Raw genomic sequence first — 18,859 nt, 5'->3', positions numbered from 1 at the left:
ATGTTTCACTGACAGTGCCATGGATGTCACACCAAACATTTCACTGACCGTGACATGGTGTCAACCCATGCATTTCAATGATCGTGCATTGGGTGTCACTCTTATTGTATCACTAACCGTGCCATGGGTGTCACCACAAATGTTTCACTTACAGTGCGATAGGTGTCATCCCAAACCTTCCTCTGACGGTGACATGGTGTCACCCCAAACGTTTCACTGACCGTATCATGGTGTCATCCCGACACCGTTTCACTGACCGTGACATGGTGTCATCCCAAGCATTTCACTGACCGTGCCTTGGGTGTCGCCGCAAACGTTTCACTGACCGTATCATGGATGTCACCCCAATATTTCACTGACCGTGCCATGGGTGTCACCCCACTGTTTCACTGACCGTGCCATGGGTGTCACCCCAAACGTTTCACTGACCATGACATGGTATCACCCCAATGTTTCACTGATCGTGCCATGGGTGTCACCCCAAACATTTCACTGACCGTGACATGGTATCACCTCAATGTTTCACTGATCGTGCCATGGGTGTCACCCCAAACATTTCACTGACCGTGACATGGTATCACCTCAATGTTTCACTGATCGTGCCATGGGTGTCACTCTAATGTTTCACTGACAGTGCCATGGATGTAACACCAAACGTTTCACTGACCGTGACATGGTATCACTTCAATGTTTCACTGACAGTGCCATGGATGTCACACCAAACGTTTCACTGACCGTGACATGGTATCGCCTCAATGTTTCACTGACAGTGCCATGGATGTCACACCAAACATTTCACTGACCGTGACATGGTGTCAACCCATGCATTTCAATAATAGTGCCTTGGGTGTCACTCTAAGTGTATCACTAACCGTGCCATGGGTGTCACCACAAACGTTTCACTTACAGTGCGATAGGTGGCATCCCAAACCTTCCTCAGACCGTGACATGGTGTTACCCTTAGCGTTCTCCTGACCGTATCATGCATGTCACTCCAAACGTTTCACTGACCGTATCATGGTGCCATCCCAAACGTTTCATTGACCGTGACATGGTGTCATCCCAAGCATTTCAATGACCGTGCCTTGGGTGTCACCCTAAGTGTTTCACTAACCGTGCCATGGGTGTCACCCCTATGTTTCACTGACCGTGACATGGGTGTCACCATTAACGTTTCACTGACCGTGCCATGGGTGTCACCCCAATGTTTCACTGACCGTGCCATGGATGTCACCCCAAACATTTCACTGACAGCGCCATAGGTGTCACACCAAACCTTCCTCTGACCGTGACATGGTGTCAACCTAAGCGTTCCAATGAACGTATCATGGGTGTCACCCCAAATGTTTAACTGACCGTGTCATGGGCCCAAACGTTTCACTGACAGCGCCATAGGTGTCTCACCAAACCTTTCTCTGACCGTGACATGGTGTCACCCTAAGCGTTCCAATGAACGTATCATGGGTGTGACCCCAAACGTTTTACTGACCGTATCATGGGTGTCACCTCAAACGTTTCACTGATAGTATCATGGGTGTCACCTTAAACGTTTCACTGAACGTATCATGGGTGTCACCCCAATCTTTCAACTGGCCGTGACATTGGGTCACGACAAGCATTACACTGACGTGCCTTAGGTGTTACCCTTAGCGTTTCACTGACCGTGACATGGTATCAACCTTGGCGTTTCACTGACCGTGACATGGGTGTCACATCAAACGTTTCACTGACCGTGACATGATGTCATCCAAAGCATTTCACTGACCGTGCCTTGGGTTTCACCCTTAGCGCTTCACTAAACGTTCCATTGGTGTCACCGCAATGTTTCACTGACAGTGCAATGGGTGACACCACAAACGTTTCGATGACCGTATCATGGGTGTCACCCATATGTTTCACTGACTGTGCCATTGGTGTCACCACAATCGTTTCACTGACCGTACCATAAGTGCAACCCAAAACGTTTCACTAACCGTGCAATGGGTGTCACCCCAAACGTTTCACTGACCGTGCAATGGGTGTCACCCCAAACGTTTCACTAACCGTGCAATGGATGTCACCCCAAACGTTTCACTAACCATGCAATGGGTGTCACCCCAAACGTTTTACTGACTGTGCAATGGGAGTCACCAGAAATGTTGCACTGACCGTACCATGGGTGTAATCCCAAACATTTCACTGAGCGTGACATGGTGTCACCCCTAACGTTTCACTGACATTGCTTTGGGTGTCACCTCAAGCGTTTCACTGACCTTGCCATGGGAGTCACCCGAAAAAGTCCTAATAATGATGTTTTGATTTGTGTGTTGTCTTGTGCCGTTTTGTGTAACCCGTTCAGGATTTGTTTAGTCATGATTCTTGTGCCTTTAAACAGGGTCTTGATTAAATGCTGGGCTACTCAGGGCGACACAATAAAGATCTTCGTTGACTTTAGTCTTAAATTGAAAATATCTTAATATATGACAACGTATTTTAGTGAACTTACCTTTAGTCTGAAGTGAAAATGAACCGAAAATTGCGGAAATAATGAATGTGTTTTACTTCTGACGTTCATACAGCTTTGCGAGCATTTAAGTATTTCAGTTATGACTGAAATCCACTCGCGAAACGGCCCCTTTGCCGGTATTCATAAAGCAGCTTTAATCATTACTAAAGTAAACTTCTTAAGTTTCATAGTCAAAATAAAGGGATAGGTATTTTAAAATAAAAGAATGTACATTCAATATTAATACAAATCCTACGTAACTTGAAAAAATATTGTTTTACAAATGACGCATACAAGGTGCTTTTAAATATTTCAAAATTATTTCAATTTCAAACCCAACTTAAAACAAATTTATTAATGTTGTATCACGCTGTTTTCATAAACGTTTCTCATACGATGAACATAATATAATATCAAATGTCATTCAGATAAGATTATTAACCGTTTTGTTGATCATTCACAGAACAGTATGTGTGGTGAGTTGTAAATGTTTTGATCAGATTGGCTGAAGCGTGCTTTACGTAACAATTACTTCCGAAAGGAAAAAAGAATATCTTTATTCGATTGATGATATTACAAAAAAATTTGAATTGAACTCTAATCGTTGACGGTAAATTGCAGTTTTACCGATCACATTTAACCACATTATTACCTAGATGATTTTATTGAAAACTTCTTTCCTTGTGATAGTGTTATTCCCTCATTTAACAATGTCATTGTATGTTTTATCACGCAGACATACCGCTTTCGCGGCGATATTCGCAAATAACAATCAGTTCTTGGAACGTCTATTGTATCAATCAAAATGCATATTTCTGCATTTTCTTTTTGAACTGTTCAACTATTAATGAAACATTGTTATTCACATTACAAAAGCAAGAGTAATTAATTCAAAACCACTAATGATTCACAAGAAAATTAATACCAATTAAATTATCTAAAATACTGACTCCCTCCTATTGTCATAATCATCATTTAAATAAGAATGAAAAATGTTTGAATGAATTTTAGTACCATCATTTACATAAATAGGAAATACAAATGTAACTTTGATTGAGCTATATGACATTTTTTTATAAAGACCTTTTGCCATCAATCAATTAGCATCGAATTCAAATGTGCCTTATATGTATCTAGTCATTCAACACAACAACCAGTTTGCTGTTGGTGCTTGGCTGGGGAGGCAGTGACTAAGAATTCATGAACACCTAGATAGTTACGTTACACTTGTTGGAATTTCAATTTCCCGAAGAAAAGGTATGATTTTCTGTACTGTGCAACATTGCACGTGGCTGTTTTGCTCTTTCGTTGTAAATGTTTGCTTCATTTGATTGATATTTTATTTTTTTCGATAAAAAGGAATTCACACAGTCATTATTGACGTCATCAGTTGAAGGATATGGGCGAACGAGTTGCCACCCCCGTTTTAACATTTACCTAAAATTAATATGGTTAAACATTTTATCTTCAAAGTTGTTCACACATAAGGCAATTAATCTTCGCGTGCGTTATTTACGTTATGCATTATTATAAATTAGATGGCAGTTCACATTTAACCATAAACATAGATTTACACAGCGAGTTTTAATCGCATTTGATATATAAGGTTTATACGATATGGAAACTTAATTATTTGCTGGCAGTAGATGAACACTTTGTGAAAAGCTGAAAACAATTAATTTGTATTTTATAGGAAAGGTAATCATGGGGTGGAAGCCCAAACAGTTAACTCTATGTGTCCTGTGTCTGCTGATTACAAGGACATGTGGGGACAGTATGATGGACATGCCATTCCTGGAGGACGTCGGCGGAGGAGGATTCCAGGGACCATCACCTTTAAATTTGTTCAACACATATAATTTCGGCGGAGCTAGAACTATTTCAGATATTTTTGCGAATCGACCTCCTAACGCATCTTTACCAAAATTTAACAGACCACCAATGACTGCAAATGCATTCAACACACTACCGCAGCTTCCCATTAGAATGGTGAGCTTCCCAACAAACAAGTCCCTTATTGGACCAGCAATGGTACCGGGTGGGGATGGCCGAGCATACCGGGGTTTTGTGGCTGTCCCTCCTGGCTCACCACTGGAATTCCTGAAAACACCTACATGGGCACTTCAAAAGTCACCCACGGCTCCGAGTGCCCTTGGCGTGGCGATAAAGGGCACCGTTATGGGTATGGCCCCCAATGGAGGTCCTCAAACAGACCCTGTGCATCAACTATCATCCAACCATCTCTTTGTACCAGTCCCCGTTGGGCAGTCTGGACCAATAAAAGGTAAACGATTTAATTACACCTAATTACATCTATCTCAATAAACATTGTTGTAGATCTATAAATTACTTTGTTAATAGATATGACCAAAAATGACAAGGCAGAATAATGTTACTATTTTTATGATGTCTTATTGTATTAAAGTACTTAAAATTCGCATATTTGAACATAATGCTCATAAAATTGCCAAACATTGTAATACATAATTTTGAAGATAGTATTAAGAAAGCAAACATTAAATCAGAATTGAGCATAGAAATTTATGTTTTTTTAATACATTTATCACACACAAAAACTAGATGCCGTACTTTGATATATATTTAAAAAGGTATGGTAGTATTAAACATTACTTGACTTAAAGCTGCTCTCTCACAGTTTGAACGTTTTGACAATTATATATTTTTTTTTGTCTTGGAGCGAGCCATTTTTGCGAGAATCCAAGAACTGCTGACAAAAAAATAAATCGCAGATTTTTATATTTAAGTTAGAAAAATGTTTGATGCATTTTTCTTAAACCGTTAGTAACGATTTAAGCCATAAAACATTAATTTTCGATCGGAAATATGACAATCTACGATCTGATTTTTTTCAGCAATCTTATACTATTGGTTTGCAGACACTTATACAAAAGTTTGCTCTTTTTCCAAGACAAAAATTAAAAAAAAGTTGTAAAAATGATATATCTGTGAGAGTGCAGCTTTAACTAAGACCTTACATTTGCACTTTTGTTCATATTTCACAAAACTATGCCTGCACTTTTTTTAATATGTAACTTATAAATCTTATACAAGTATCTTATAGCATAAGGTCACACACATTCGTTGTCATGGTAAGCGGAATGTTTCTGACAATCGAGCAAGCGAGCGAGCGAAAATGAATATAACAAAACGGAAACCCCCCAAAACAGTTGACAATAAAAATGGCTTCTTTATCTTTTAAAGTACATACTTTTATACCAAAATTATATCATATAATACGATTAGATAGTTAATATACTTCAAATTATCAAAAGCCAAAAAAAGAAGAACTTGCCCAACATTATTTCATAGTCTAATTTTTCTGTGGACGCTATGTTTCGGTATAATTGCTAATTTGTTTCTTAAGAATAAAAAAAAAACATTTTATGCCCCGGCACATGCATGAATTCATCCGAGAAGCTGAAATTTTCTAATCTTAGTTTGGCTTTTCTAAGTAAGTTACTGTGATTAACAGATTGTGAAACTGCATACGAATGATTCATTTGTATTCACAAATGCTATGGACACTACAAATGCACGGCAAACTGGTCATATGTATAAGATATATAGATGCTTTACAACTGATCCTAAAACAATCGATGTTAGCCGATATCGATTGTTATTGTAACACATGGGATTGTGTTTTAATGTAAATAAAACAAAAACTGTTGTGTGTGTTTTTTTTTTTAAATCAGTTCCCATACTTTATAGAACTTTAAAATACATATTTCTACGATTGATGTAGTTTTCTCTTTCAAATATTTAGGTGTGCATCTTTTTATACAAAAAAATTGGCATCGCACTCAGCAAAAAGTCGCATAACAGGCATCGTTCTCACTCCATAACCTTACTGCAATAATCTAGACCTGCTAGATATGGTAATATAATTGATTTTTTCGACTCGTTTGTACTACCAACACTACATTATGATGCAGAATTATGGGGCTACCTTCAAGGACCGGGTGTCGAATCATAAAATAAACGTGTTTTTTGCCTATGTCATATATGTTTGTTCATTATAAAAATGTCAGTTCGTGTGGAAATGTTACCATAATGGCATATATAGTTTTTTGCAAAGTATCAGACTGTTAGTTTTTTTGTTATTTCACACAGTTATCATGATATATTTATCGCATTTTGGTGAAGTCAACTAGTTTTTGGTATGTTTAATATGTTTCAGACAGGTCTATAATTTTTCTTTGATCAAATCGCATAAAGCGCCATCTGAAATTTACGGCTAGTTTTTTTTGAATGAATTTTTGATTAGAGATGTTTTGATTTGAAGAAACTATCAATTAAAGTGCATATTAAAAGATTGTTTTAAGTTTTTACGCATTCATTAAAATGTCTTGGTCGCATGCTGATGCAACGCAACTTCTTGCAACGCTGCCTTATGTAGTGTGCGACTATATAAAGACCAAACTCCCAATTAGTTAGATAAATGTTTTGTATCGATACACAAATAATTGACAAAACCCGCTAAAATGACTGCAAATATAAAATTGTCCTCAACACGCCAATTAAAAAGTATATGCCATTCATAAGAGCATCATATATCGCATTAGCTTTCCAACCTTTTTATCCATATTTAAAGTGAATATATTCATTACATATGCGTGAAACAAAGCAAACTAGTTAGCCATTTTATTGGTTAAAATTATAGATTATTATACAATGCATTTTACATATGAATATTTCTGCAAAATTCTCAAGCTAGTAATAGTTATAGTTGGTGAAAATATATGCATTTTGCATAGGCAAAAAGAATAATGTTCCTGTCTTATTTGTTTTTTTAACAATATGTTTTTGTTGTTGAAATGATACTGCGCAAAAAAATTATATGTCAACGCTTGTGAAGGTCGAACAACATTCATGTGGTAGGTAAAACTGCTTTAAACCTAAAAAAAATACATGTATTAAACGTGTGCGATAAATAATTCAGAACTATTTTCTGGAATGGGAAATGATTTCTACAATAATGATTGCGGTCATGTAATATATGTGTCATGTGAAACACTGTATGTCATTTTTGATAAATGTAAAATGGTTTATTGCGATTATCATGAAATGCTAAAGTCAAATCTCAAACTCAGTCTCAACATAGCATCAAAATGTATTAAAAATAATGTTTTTACACCTTTTAAAAGCGCATTATATTACAATATATGCTGATTGGTCGAACTCCAAGAAAAAGAAATTCAATACACAAACATGTATTTTAGTACAACTTGTAACAACACATTCTATTAGAAAAAAATATTTCTAAAAAGTATAAAAAACATGCAAGATTTTTAATCAAACTATGCTTTTATGTGGTAAAATATGATTTAGATTGAGATTTGACTGGAGTATGCATGGGATGTTGGGGCCAGGTATGTATTGTTGTTTGTGTTTTCACAGGAGATGCTCCCCCGACAAAGCCTGTTGCAGACATCCTGATTGTCATTGACGCTTCTAAAAACATGGGGCATATCGATGAGAAGGGAGTGGTTGTATGGAATCCATCGATCGTCGATTTCTTAAATAAATTTATTGCAACTACACCAATGGGTCCGGAAGGGAACAGAATAGGCATCGTATCTGTGAGCTTTGGCATTGATGATATGATTGCGCTTACGTTCGATAAGGAATCTCTTGTCAGGTCCCTTGGCGAACTACGACCGTTGTTTCGAGGTGGATGCACTGAGAAGGGAATTCGAACAGCAAGCAGCCTCTTTTACCAGTACGGCCGGCAAACAGCCGTCAAACGCATTGTTCTTTTGACCGATGAGGCTTCAACGTGTCCCTATAGAAATATGGCTGAAATATTGTACGCAAGGAAATGCGGAATTGATATTATCCATGTGGGGTTCGGGACGACTAAGAACATTTCAGGACCAATCGACGAAGCTCACAGGTCTCAATGGATGGTGCAGGGGATGCAGATGCTTCCAGACATTGTCCATCCAGTAGCAAAAAGAGCTTACATCGGTAAGAGTGGGTTTTTGTTTTTATTTTATCTTAAGCTTCAATCGGTTCTTCAATATTAGACACGAACTATGTAGATCATATTTACTATTCTTGAATCATTTCTTTTTAGATTCAGTTTAATCCCTAATTAATGAATTAAAATGACCAGTACGATTGTTATATGAATTATTCGATACATAAAATTGGCCGATTTTTCCGAACTTTTTAAATTCAACATCATAAATTACGTCATTGTTGTTATTTTTCAAATCTTTACTTCCCAAATAATCAGTGTGTGTATATACCACGTGATAAATTACGTCATAAATGCTACGTCGGATGGCATTATTAAGTGGTGAAGAAATGGGGAAATTATCTTTGTTTAAAGGCTTCATTCAAAACAAAATATTGCCTTCCGAAGTAGCAATTATGACGTAATTAATCACGTGATATACAAAGACTGATAATGACGTATCTACACACTTGTGATCTGTAGAGCTTGATTCTTTTGTATCAGTATGGTAGTAAAGGTGGACCTTAGTAATGAGACTTGTTTGAATAATTGCAATAAACATTAGTTTTGTTGTTTAATAAACTTGTGATGGATTATTGTACGCTATTCCAATAGATATGCGTACTATTTATAGCAACTCAATATAATAATTTCAAAATATGAACTATCAAATAAGTTTCGCTTACTCGACATAGCAAGATGAATGGGCATTAAGGAAACTACACACACTACATAGGAAACGATTAGAACACATTTGTCATGATTACAAGTTTGTCATCTGTCGTAATAATATAAACTATACTTGTAGCTGAAAAAACAGTAGTGGTATAAAATGTTAAGCATTTATTTCAAAATTCTTAGGCAATAAGCTCATGTGTACACCAACAATACAACATAATGTGCTATTACAAGGTCAAGGTCAGCCAAATATCAAGGACACATTGTCGTAACAATCATTGGTTCATATTGCAATAACTTTATCGTATAATGAGTTAAAATATTACAGCTTTTCATCTATAATGAATATTATAAAACAAAATCAACTCAAGAGCCTTCAATCATACATTGCTATATTTTTCTATGTACATTCACATTTTGAGGGGGATGGGGCATACTGTGATCATATTTGGTGTTACATAATGAAATATCTCTTTGTTTGTTTTTCTAATATCAGTTTATCGTTTGCATTCAAAAATGTTTGAGCAGATAACAAAAGAGGAAATTTCATTTCTGTACAAGGAGTATATTCTGGCTTTTCCATCCTCCTCCATCTACTTATTATATGTGCGCAGATACTCTTTTTCTCGACACTTCAATGCAGTAATATAACATTATTACAGAACGACTGTTATATAAAATCTGATTATATACACAATGAGTTAGATTGTATCTCGACATGTGCTATATGCAGGTTACAGAAATGGGTTTGATGTGATAATTTGCTGGAACCAAATCATTTACCTGTTCACTTAAATAATGAAACCTGCCGATATGACACAAAGATATCTTAAAACCATAACCTTAACTAATAGACGTGCCTTATATCAAAACTGTGCTTCGATTACGTTCAAATATAATGCTTAACACTTCACTTGAAAAGGCAGCAAAATTGTATATAATTCAATCAGTAAAATTGACCATTCTTAAAACAATGGAGTTACGAATAATATTATCTTTTTTTTATTCATTACATAAGGGTACATTCACTTTGTCATGCATAAAACACATTTTAGACTTTATGTATCAAGTTATGAATAGAAACTGTTCTAACTGGACAAATGAGCTTTTGGTTTCTTTTTTGTTTGTTGTTCAATTATTTATAAAAGAGACAGCTGTTGTTTTATTCCTTTTCCCCTGCATCAGCACGCAGAGTTCGAAATATCTTCCTTTGAATAGTTTTGTGAAGGAAATGACAAAGATGAACTGGATTTCACCTATTGTGTCATACTCAATTTTTGGACTCAATTACTACCATTGTCAGTGTTTTGATCGATTGGTTCAATGATGATATATTTTATAAGGAAAAATAATTTATTAGATTTCTTAAATTATTCCTGATGAATAACAAACGCCTTTTTTATAACTGCTGATGATTATTATGGACTGTCGAATATTATAGTGATATATTTAAATGCTGGCATATCTAATCTAGTTCAGTGTTATAAAGTAATCATTCTAAATTAAACAGCAATACTTCAATGAAATGGACACGTGAGGCTGTAACAAAAAAAGCATTAACCACAGCCTTATTTTCCTACATAAGTTATTTTCAAGCGTTTTGGGTTTGCATCAAGAAGCGTTCATTAGAACTGAAAACAACAACAATTAATAATGCAAAAACACACAACATTCTTAAGCTTAAAAACGATGGACATTAGAGTGTTTATTGCTATTTTGTTGCTGCATGATGGGCAATAAACTTTCACTAGGATGAGATGAAATAAAACATATATTCTAATTTTAACATTTGTTGAGGAATTACGGTACATTAAGCAAATGATTTATAACTGCAGCTTGTCGAAAATGACTTCCATTAAGAAGTCATACAATAAATTTACTAGAAGCATGTACCATTATTGAACACATATTATTTCCACTTATGATCCGTCTATTTCTTCATTTCAATGATACCTTTGCTTTTGACATTCCAATTATAATGGAAAATACAGGGACATGCTCGGTACCAAAAACACAGCCAAACCATAAACAATGGCACAAGGTTCATGGTCTTAAACATTTACTTTTTCCCATGTAATCCCTATAGATTGCATTTCTATGATACCATCGCGGTTTCCTAAGTTCAGGATTAATTCTAAAACCAGGATTGAGAGTTTTTAACTGAATAATATTTTTTAAATTTATAAAGACTGTTTTCTTTGTATCGAACATTTGCATCAAAACAGTAGAAACGACTAAACTTATCATTGGAAACAACTTCAAAATAGGTCTTAACGCATTCATCCGGCTTGGTCATGAATCCCTCATAATACTCATTCAGATTATTCCGGTTATTGTTCAGGATTGACAAGTACTGGCTGTTAAAATCCCTGTTGCCTTTGCTATCCTGAATACGTTTATCTCATTCCCTTTTAGCCCCTATTCACGGTGGCTGGTCTACATGGTCTGATTGGAACAGGTGTTCTGCTGACGCCGGATGCAGCATCGGCTACCAGATGCACTTCCGGCTGTGCGACAACCCGAAACCTATGTTTGGCGGCCGTAACTGCGAGGGGTTTGCTGCAGAGACCCGGATGTGCCATATGAGGCCATGTATCGGTACGTTTTAGGCTTCGCCACAGTTGACGTATGAATGTATGTAGTTACTGAAGCTATTGGACATAGCCTTATACTTGATTTGACAACTAAATTCCACACCATATTTGTACGCAAACATTTACATTTTACATACTCATTATAATTATACATCTATTTCAATTTGTTTGTGATGCATATGGCAAGTTGTTTTTATTTCAGTGTCTTTTTTCATAATTAAAGCATATTGTCAGTCATTGTCTCGTAATCGTTTGTTTATTTACCTTAATCAAAATGTCGAGACATCTTAAATGATCCTAGACAATGACAATCATATCGATGGATGCTTTATTTTAAATCACTTTGCAAGATGTTGGCTCCTTTGATAAATTGGCAACTTGTACGATACAATCGACATCGGAGATTCGTTGGATGTATATGTGTTTTTAATGAGGCTTCATAGTCTCCCTTAATTGCAAATGTTTTATCACAATATTTGAGAAAATTGCCTCATGAAATACTTAATCTTAATTCCGAATAGAATTTTTTTTCCATCTTAAAACCAACGCACTACAGTTCAATATACTGTTAATAGCAATTACGGATACGCATTGCGGCTTACACGCATTTTTGCCCGACAGCTGAGAAAGTTATAAAACACACTGAGGAATTAGAACTCAAATAAGCTTAATAAAGTTAAAACATATTCAATAAAGGACAATTGTTCGTTTTAGTGTAAGATTGCCATATACTACACCGAGTAAGCATTATAATCTATATTCCATGAGCGACAATCCTGTAGTGAAATATCTGAAGGTGATTTCGATGTGAAATTTAGTGCGATCAAACACTAATACAAACAATGTTTGTTTTTACTATACGCCTTGAAGGGATATACAACAACAGTTTAATGTCTTTAAAAACAAATAATCAAAGGACCAACTTGTACGCGGTATTTCGGTAATGACGTTTCGAAATTGTGTTTAAGCCCTATGAGCGCCGATTTTTGATTAAAACGTAAGAGCGGACTAAAACTGAAAAAAACAAAACAACAACAACAATAAAACAATTAATATGTTACTGTTTTCTCTGAAAAAAATATCTATAAAGAATGTTAAGACTATAATAAACATGTTTTGCCCGCCGTCTATTCGAAAGCACTTTGTCGATTTAATTAGCAACTCCCTACGTTGGTCATAGTCTTTATTAAACACCTTACATTTAGAAAGGTTGAATTGACACTTTGTGGGAAACTTTTTTTGAAAAATACTAATATTTGTACAAAGAAAATAACAAGGTGCTAGAAAAACCAAACTATGAATTCATATAAAGACATTTGATTAAAAGAAGAGGGGATTTAAGTTATACGCTTTCAAAAAACACATTGTTTTCACTTACTGAAATTGTAAACTAAAATGCCTTATGAATAAGTCCCAAAACAACATACATATTTCAGACCTGTACACGGGCCACTGGACGCGGTGGACGGAGTTTACACGCTGCTCGTCACCATGCGGGCTGGGCACCCAGAGTCGCCAACGCACCTGTATCACCATTGACGGCTACCCCAGCGCAAATTGCAAGGGACCTTACGTGGAACGCGTTGACTGCCTCGTCAGGGAATGCCCACGTAATTTATAGAATATGAATAGGGAAATCATTCTAATATGCATGGCATATCAATTACAATTACATCACAAGCATATTTCGTTGATTTAACATTGTTGAATTACCGTCACATTCTCTTTTGGTTTTAATTATTAGACTTTCTCTTGAATTACCGCATTTTAATTCTTACATTTTGACAGGATATGTTGACAAGTAACATAGTATTCCTTGGAAATGTGATAAATGAACTGCATAAAAGAAAGGTGACAATATCGGTCAGGAATGATAACAAAAGGTTCACCATAACTGACCGGGACTACCATATAGAGCCAGTATGATAATTTCAATAATTAGATGCCTTACTTATATTTGAATTCTTGACCGGTTGTGACTTTAATAAACCTTTTTCATATGTATTGTAGGGGACGGTGAGTGGTCAGTTTGGTCCACGTATAGCCGGTGCTCTCAGTCATGTGGATCTGGGATTCAAATGCGAGCCCGCCAATGTGACGCTCCCTCCCCTGCTAATGGAGGAAAACCCTGCGCAGGTAACGTCAAGCGTATTTTCTGTTCGCACGTGCTTGGGATCCATTGAGCGTTAGAATCTCTCAGATATTGTTTAAATTAATAAATTTAAAAATGTACATGGTGTTTAGCATAAACGTTAAAAATCCAAATTTGTTTAAAACAATAAAGTAACACAATAAGAGAGGGGACTGCACGTTTTAGTTTTATACATTTATATCTTCGACGTCAATAAGAATCAAAGGTTGTTTTGTTCCGGTTTCAGGACCTGCTGTTGAAGAGAACATTTGCGACACAGGACTGCCCTGTCCTATACACGGAGAATTTGGGCCTTGGTCTGAATATGGTATCTGTGAGGGAAATTGTGGACTTGGAAAGGCCTGGCGGTTTAGAAAGTGTGACGGTCCTGCTCCACAATACGGTGGCAATCCATGCTTAGGACCTTTAGAAATGTTTAAACCGTGTGATACGGGAATACCATGCGCAATTCATGGGCAATGGGGCGATTGGAGTCCCTACTCCTTTTGTACAGCAACGTGTGGTGTTGGAATTAAAACGCGCGTCAGACAGTGTGACAACCCACCGCCTCAGTTTGGAGGTTTGCTTTGTGACGGACCAGACTTTGAAGAGATAAAATGTGAAACTGAAGTCCCTTGTCCAATAAATGGCCAGTGGTCCATATGGTCTGAGTATCAGTCATGTTCTACACAGTGTGGAATTGGTTTCACACAAAGAAAACGCATTTGTAATAACCCCTCGCCAATGTACGGCGGATTAGAATGTATTGGTGCTGCAGTAGAAGAAAGAGAATGCGATACAAAGGTTATATGCCCTGTTGATGGCAATTGGGGTCCATGGAATGCTTTTTCTAAATGTTCCGTGGACTGTGGTGTTGGAATTATGTCTCGGGAACGTTCTTGTAATAACCCATCACCAATGAACGGAGGTTCGTTCTGTATTGGACTAAGCATAGAGCAGCGAGAATGTGTTGCCGAAAAGAAGTGCGTTGTACACGGCTACTGGTCAAACTGGTTGCCCTGGGGTGATTGCTCAGCAGCTTGTGGCACCGGGTTTCGTCAGAGGCATCGCTTGTGTAACAATCCTGTCCCATTGAACGGAGGTCTGTCTTGCGATGGAAGTCCTATTCAGGAAGACGAGTGTGACACTCGCGTACCTTGCCCTATTGACGGTGGCTGGTCAAAATGGTCGGAACCTCTTCCATGTTCGGTCTCCTGTGGAATTGGAACAACTAAACGAACACGGCTCTGTAACTCCCCAGAACCAATGTTCGGCGGAACAGGTTGTTTCGGACCTGATACGGAAGTATTCGAATGTGACTCACATGTCCCATGTTCGGTCCATGGTGGATGGTCGCCTTGGTCGGATTGGTCGATTTGCGATGGGAAATGCGGTGTATCCATTAAGAGACGCAGTCGAGCATGTGATAATCCACGCCCTGCTTTTGGTGGAAATCTCTGTTTAGGAATGGCGCTAGAAGAAATACAATGCGATACTGGAATTCCTTGTCCTATAAACGGGGGTTGGTCGGAGTGGTTAGATTGGTCTCCCTGCTCGGAAAATTGTGGATATGGTACTTCTTTCAGGAAAAGATTTTGTGACGCTCCTGTCCCTCAATTTGGAGGATTGGCGTGTGACGGTCCCGATATCCAGGAGTTAAAATGTGACACTAAAAAACCATGTCCAGTAGATGGAAATTGGACACCTTGGACTGATTTATCTTCTTGTTCAGTTTCATGTGGCATGGGAGTAATGCAAAGGGAGCGATCGTGTGACAACCCACGACCCAAATATGGAGGACTAATGTGCAGCGGATATGGTTTGGAAGAGCTTCCTTGTGATACGCTTATTTCTTGTCCGATCGACGGTAACTGGGGACCTTGGGAGCCGTACTCAGAATGTTCAGCACAATGTGGTTCCGGTCTTAAAGTGAGAATTCGCAACTGTAATTCTCCTATACCACAATATGGAGGAATGCCATGCGAAGGAGTCGCGCATGAAGAAGTTCCTTGTGACACGGGTAAATTTTGTGCACAAGACGGTGCATGGAGTCCTTGGAGTGAATATACACCATGTAACGTGAACTGTGGTGTTGGTATTATCAGCAGAGTACGCAAATGCGACAATCCTCCACAATTGTACGGTGGAAAGCCGTGTGTGGGATTTGATTTTGAAGAAAGCACGTGTGACACAGGCGTGTTTTGTCCGGTTGATGGTAATTGGGGACCTTGGAGTGAATATACACCCTGTTCAGTTGATTGTGGTCTAGGTACACAAATAAGAAGCCGTGAATGCAATAACCCTCCACCAAAATACGGCGGCGGGTTTTGTCCTGGAAATCCACTCGAAAAAATAGAATGTGATATGGGGGTTCTCTGTCCCATCGACGGTGGATGGTCAGAGTGGTCGATGTTCGGTGAATGTGATGCAACGTGTGGCATGGGCATGCAACGTAAAGTTAGGGTTTGTACAAATCCATTGCCTATGTTCGGTGGTAAGGATTGTTCTGGGGAATCGTTTATAGAACGACCGTGCGATACTTACAACCCATGTCCCATGGATGGTGGGTACACTGAATGGTCAAGTTGGACTGCTTGTTCTGTCGATTGTGGAATTGGTATGTCCCAAAGAAAACGTGACTGTTCAAATCCCCCACCAAGGTATGGCGGATTACCTTGTATCGGAAAATCGACGGAAATTATCGACTGTGATACCGGAATCCACTGTCCAATACATGGCGGATGGAGCGACTGGTCCCAATATGGCGAATGTTCAGTACCGTGCGGAATTGGAATCGCACAGAGATCACGAGTTTGCAACAATCCTATTCCACAGTATGGAGGAAATCTCTGTATCGGTCCAGATACAGACGGTGTTGAATGTGATACAAAAACCCACTGCCCTATAGATGGAGGATTCTCACCTTGGTCACAATGGAGCGTATGTAAAGCTGACTGCGGCGAAGGCCTACAGATTAGAGAACGTTATTGCAACTCACCGGATCCGCAGTTTGGTGGTGTTCCTTGTAAAGGTATAACAATAGAGGAAAGATCATGTGATACAGGAGTGTTTTGTCAGCGTCCTGGCGAATGGGGTAATTGGTCTCCTTTTACCAAATGCTCACACGAATGTGGAGTAGGTGTCATAGAAAGGACACGTCTCTGCGATAATCCGCCTCCTATGTATGGAGGCAAATATTGCATTGGACCGGATCTCGACTCACAACCATGCGATACAGGAATATATTGTCCAATAGATGGTTTCTGGAGTATGTGGTCTCCATGGACGTCATGCTCAGTAAGCTGCTCAGTTGGAGTTCAAGTGCGAGAACGCCATTGTGACAACCCTCCCGCACAACATGGTGGACTACCATGCAAAGGTGAGCCGCTGCAAGAAAAGATATGTAATTCAAATGCTCACTGTCCAGTTCATGGTCAATGGAGTTTCTGGTCAGACTGGTTGCCGTGTGATGTGGAATGTGGCAAAGGAATGCATTCAAGAACTCGCACTTGCACTAATCCCCATACACAGTATGGCGGTTTGCCTTGTGAGGGACCTGATGTTGACACGACAGTATGCGACACTGGAAGACCCTGTCCTATACCTGGAAACTGGAGTCCTTGGAACATGTGGAGCATGTGTACAGCAACATGTGGGTCTGGTCTTCAACAACGAATAAGAGAGTGTTCCAATCCCGCTCCAATGAACGACGGTGCAATGTGCCCGGGATTTAATGAAGAAATAAGAGAGTGTAAAGCCGATATTGCTTGCCATATACATGGCAACTGGTCGCCATGGACACAGTGGACACCTTGTTCTGAGACATGTGGGCTTGGCTTTCAAGGAAGAACCCGATCATGCACTAATCCTGCTCCTCAGTTTGGTGGGACATTTTGTGAAGGTATCGATACTGAAAAATCCGAATGCGCAACAGGAGTTCCATGTCCGATCGATGGTAACTGGTCTCCGTGGACAGAGTACGGTGCATGTGACGTTCCATGCGGAATTGGAAGTCATGTAAGAACAAGGGTGTGTAATAATCCACCACAAGCGTACGGAGGTCAAATTTGCGTCGGAGAAGCAATGGAAATAGGTTCCTGCGACACAGGAATATTCTGCCCAATCAACGGAGGGTGGTCACTGTGGTCATCTTTCGGTGTCTGCAATGGTGTCTGTGGATATGGGTTTCAAGAAAGAAAGCGAACATGCGACAACCCGAAACCAATGTATGGTGGAATAATATGTGACGGTCGTGATATTGATGTTCTAGAATGTGACACTGAAGTACCTTGCCCTGTAGACGGTGGGTGGTCAACGTGGTACAAGTGGAGTCCGTGTTCTTCTAAATGCGGACTAGGCAAACATGAAAGACATCGAGAATGTAATAGTCCGAAAGCATTATATGGAGGTAAACCGTGCGCTGGTTTCAGCAAGGAAATAGGAGACTGTGATTCTGGAGTACACTGCCCTGTCGACGGCGGATGGACTCATTGGTCACCGCCAACAGAATGCTCTGCATCTTGTGGTAAAGGATTGCAGACGATGTATCGAGAATGTTCAGATCCAAAACCTCAGTACAATGGACGATTATGTCAAGGAGCGGACAAGGATATCATTGAATGCGATACTGGCATACCTTGTCCGCAGAATGGAAACTGGGGACCTTGGGGAAAGTTTGAGACATGTAATGTGAAGTGTGGAGTCGGACTTCACATGCGAACTAGAGTGTGTGATAATCCACCGCCAATGAATGGTGGATTAGATTGTGTTGGAACGAATATGCAGGAGTCAAAATGTCATACTAATATTGAGTGTACAGTTAACGGCGGTTGGTCGTTTTGGTCGCCTTGGAGTGACTGCAAAGCAAAGTGTGGACTTGGACAGCAAATTCGGGTTCGTGAATGTAATAGTCCGTCCCCTATAAACGGAGGGGTTTTATGTGATGGTCCAGACTCAGAAGTTAAAGAATGTGACACAGGTATTATTTCTAC

The 18,859-nt window shown here is 38.8% G+C and overlaps 1 protein-coding gene across 2 annotated transcripts in view; it reads left to right on the top strand.

The window, feature by feature from the left end:
• Window positions 1-3,620: 3,620 nt before the first annotated feature.
• LOC128227462 (SCO-spondin-like) overlaps window positions 3,621-18,859 on the top strand; it is a 31,352-nt gene continuing 16,113 nt past the window's right edge. The window contains exons 1-7 of one of the 2 annotated variants that reach the window (XM_052938032.1): window positions 3,621-3,742; window positions 4,179-4,769; window positions 7,904-8,473; window positions 11,559-11,741; window positions 13,174-13,347; window positions 13,748-13,873; window positions 14,116-18,846. In XM_052938032.1, coding sequence (XP_052793992.1) covers window positions 4,190-4,769; window positions 7,904-8,473; window positions 11,559-11,741; window positions 13,174-13,347; window positions 13,748-13,873; window positions 14,116-18,846 — 6,364 coding nt within the window. In that variant the 5' untranslated portion in view covers window positions 3,621-3,742; window positions 4,179-4,189. Of the gene's footprint in view, window positions 3,743-3,997; window positions 4,770-7,903; window positions 8,474-11,558; window positions 11,742-13,173; window positions 13,348-13,747; window positions 13,874-14,115; window positions 18,847-18,859 lie in introns of those variants that run through there. The other variant, XM_052938033.1, reaches the window with a different exon arrangement.

The sequence above is a fragment of the Mya arenaria genome, chromosome 3 (assembly GCF_026914265.1).
Source record: "Mya arenaria isolate MELC-2E11 chromosome 3, ASM2691426v1".
NCBI classification, from domain to species: Eukaryota; Metazoa; Mollusca; class Bivalvia; order Myida; family Myidae; genus Mya; species Mya arenaria.
This window is presented reverse-complemented; position numbering and strand designations above follow the sequence as displayed.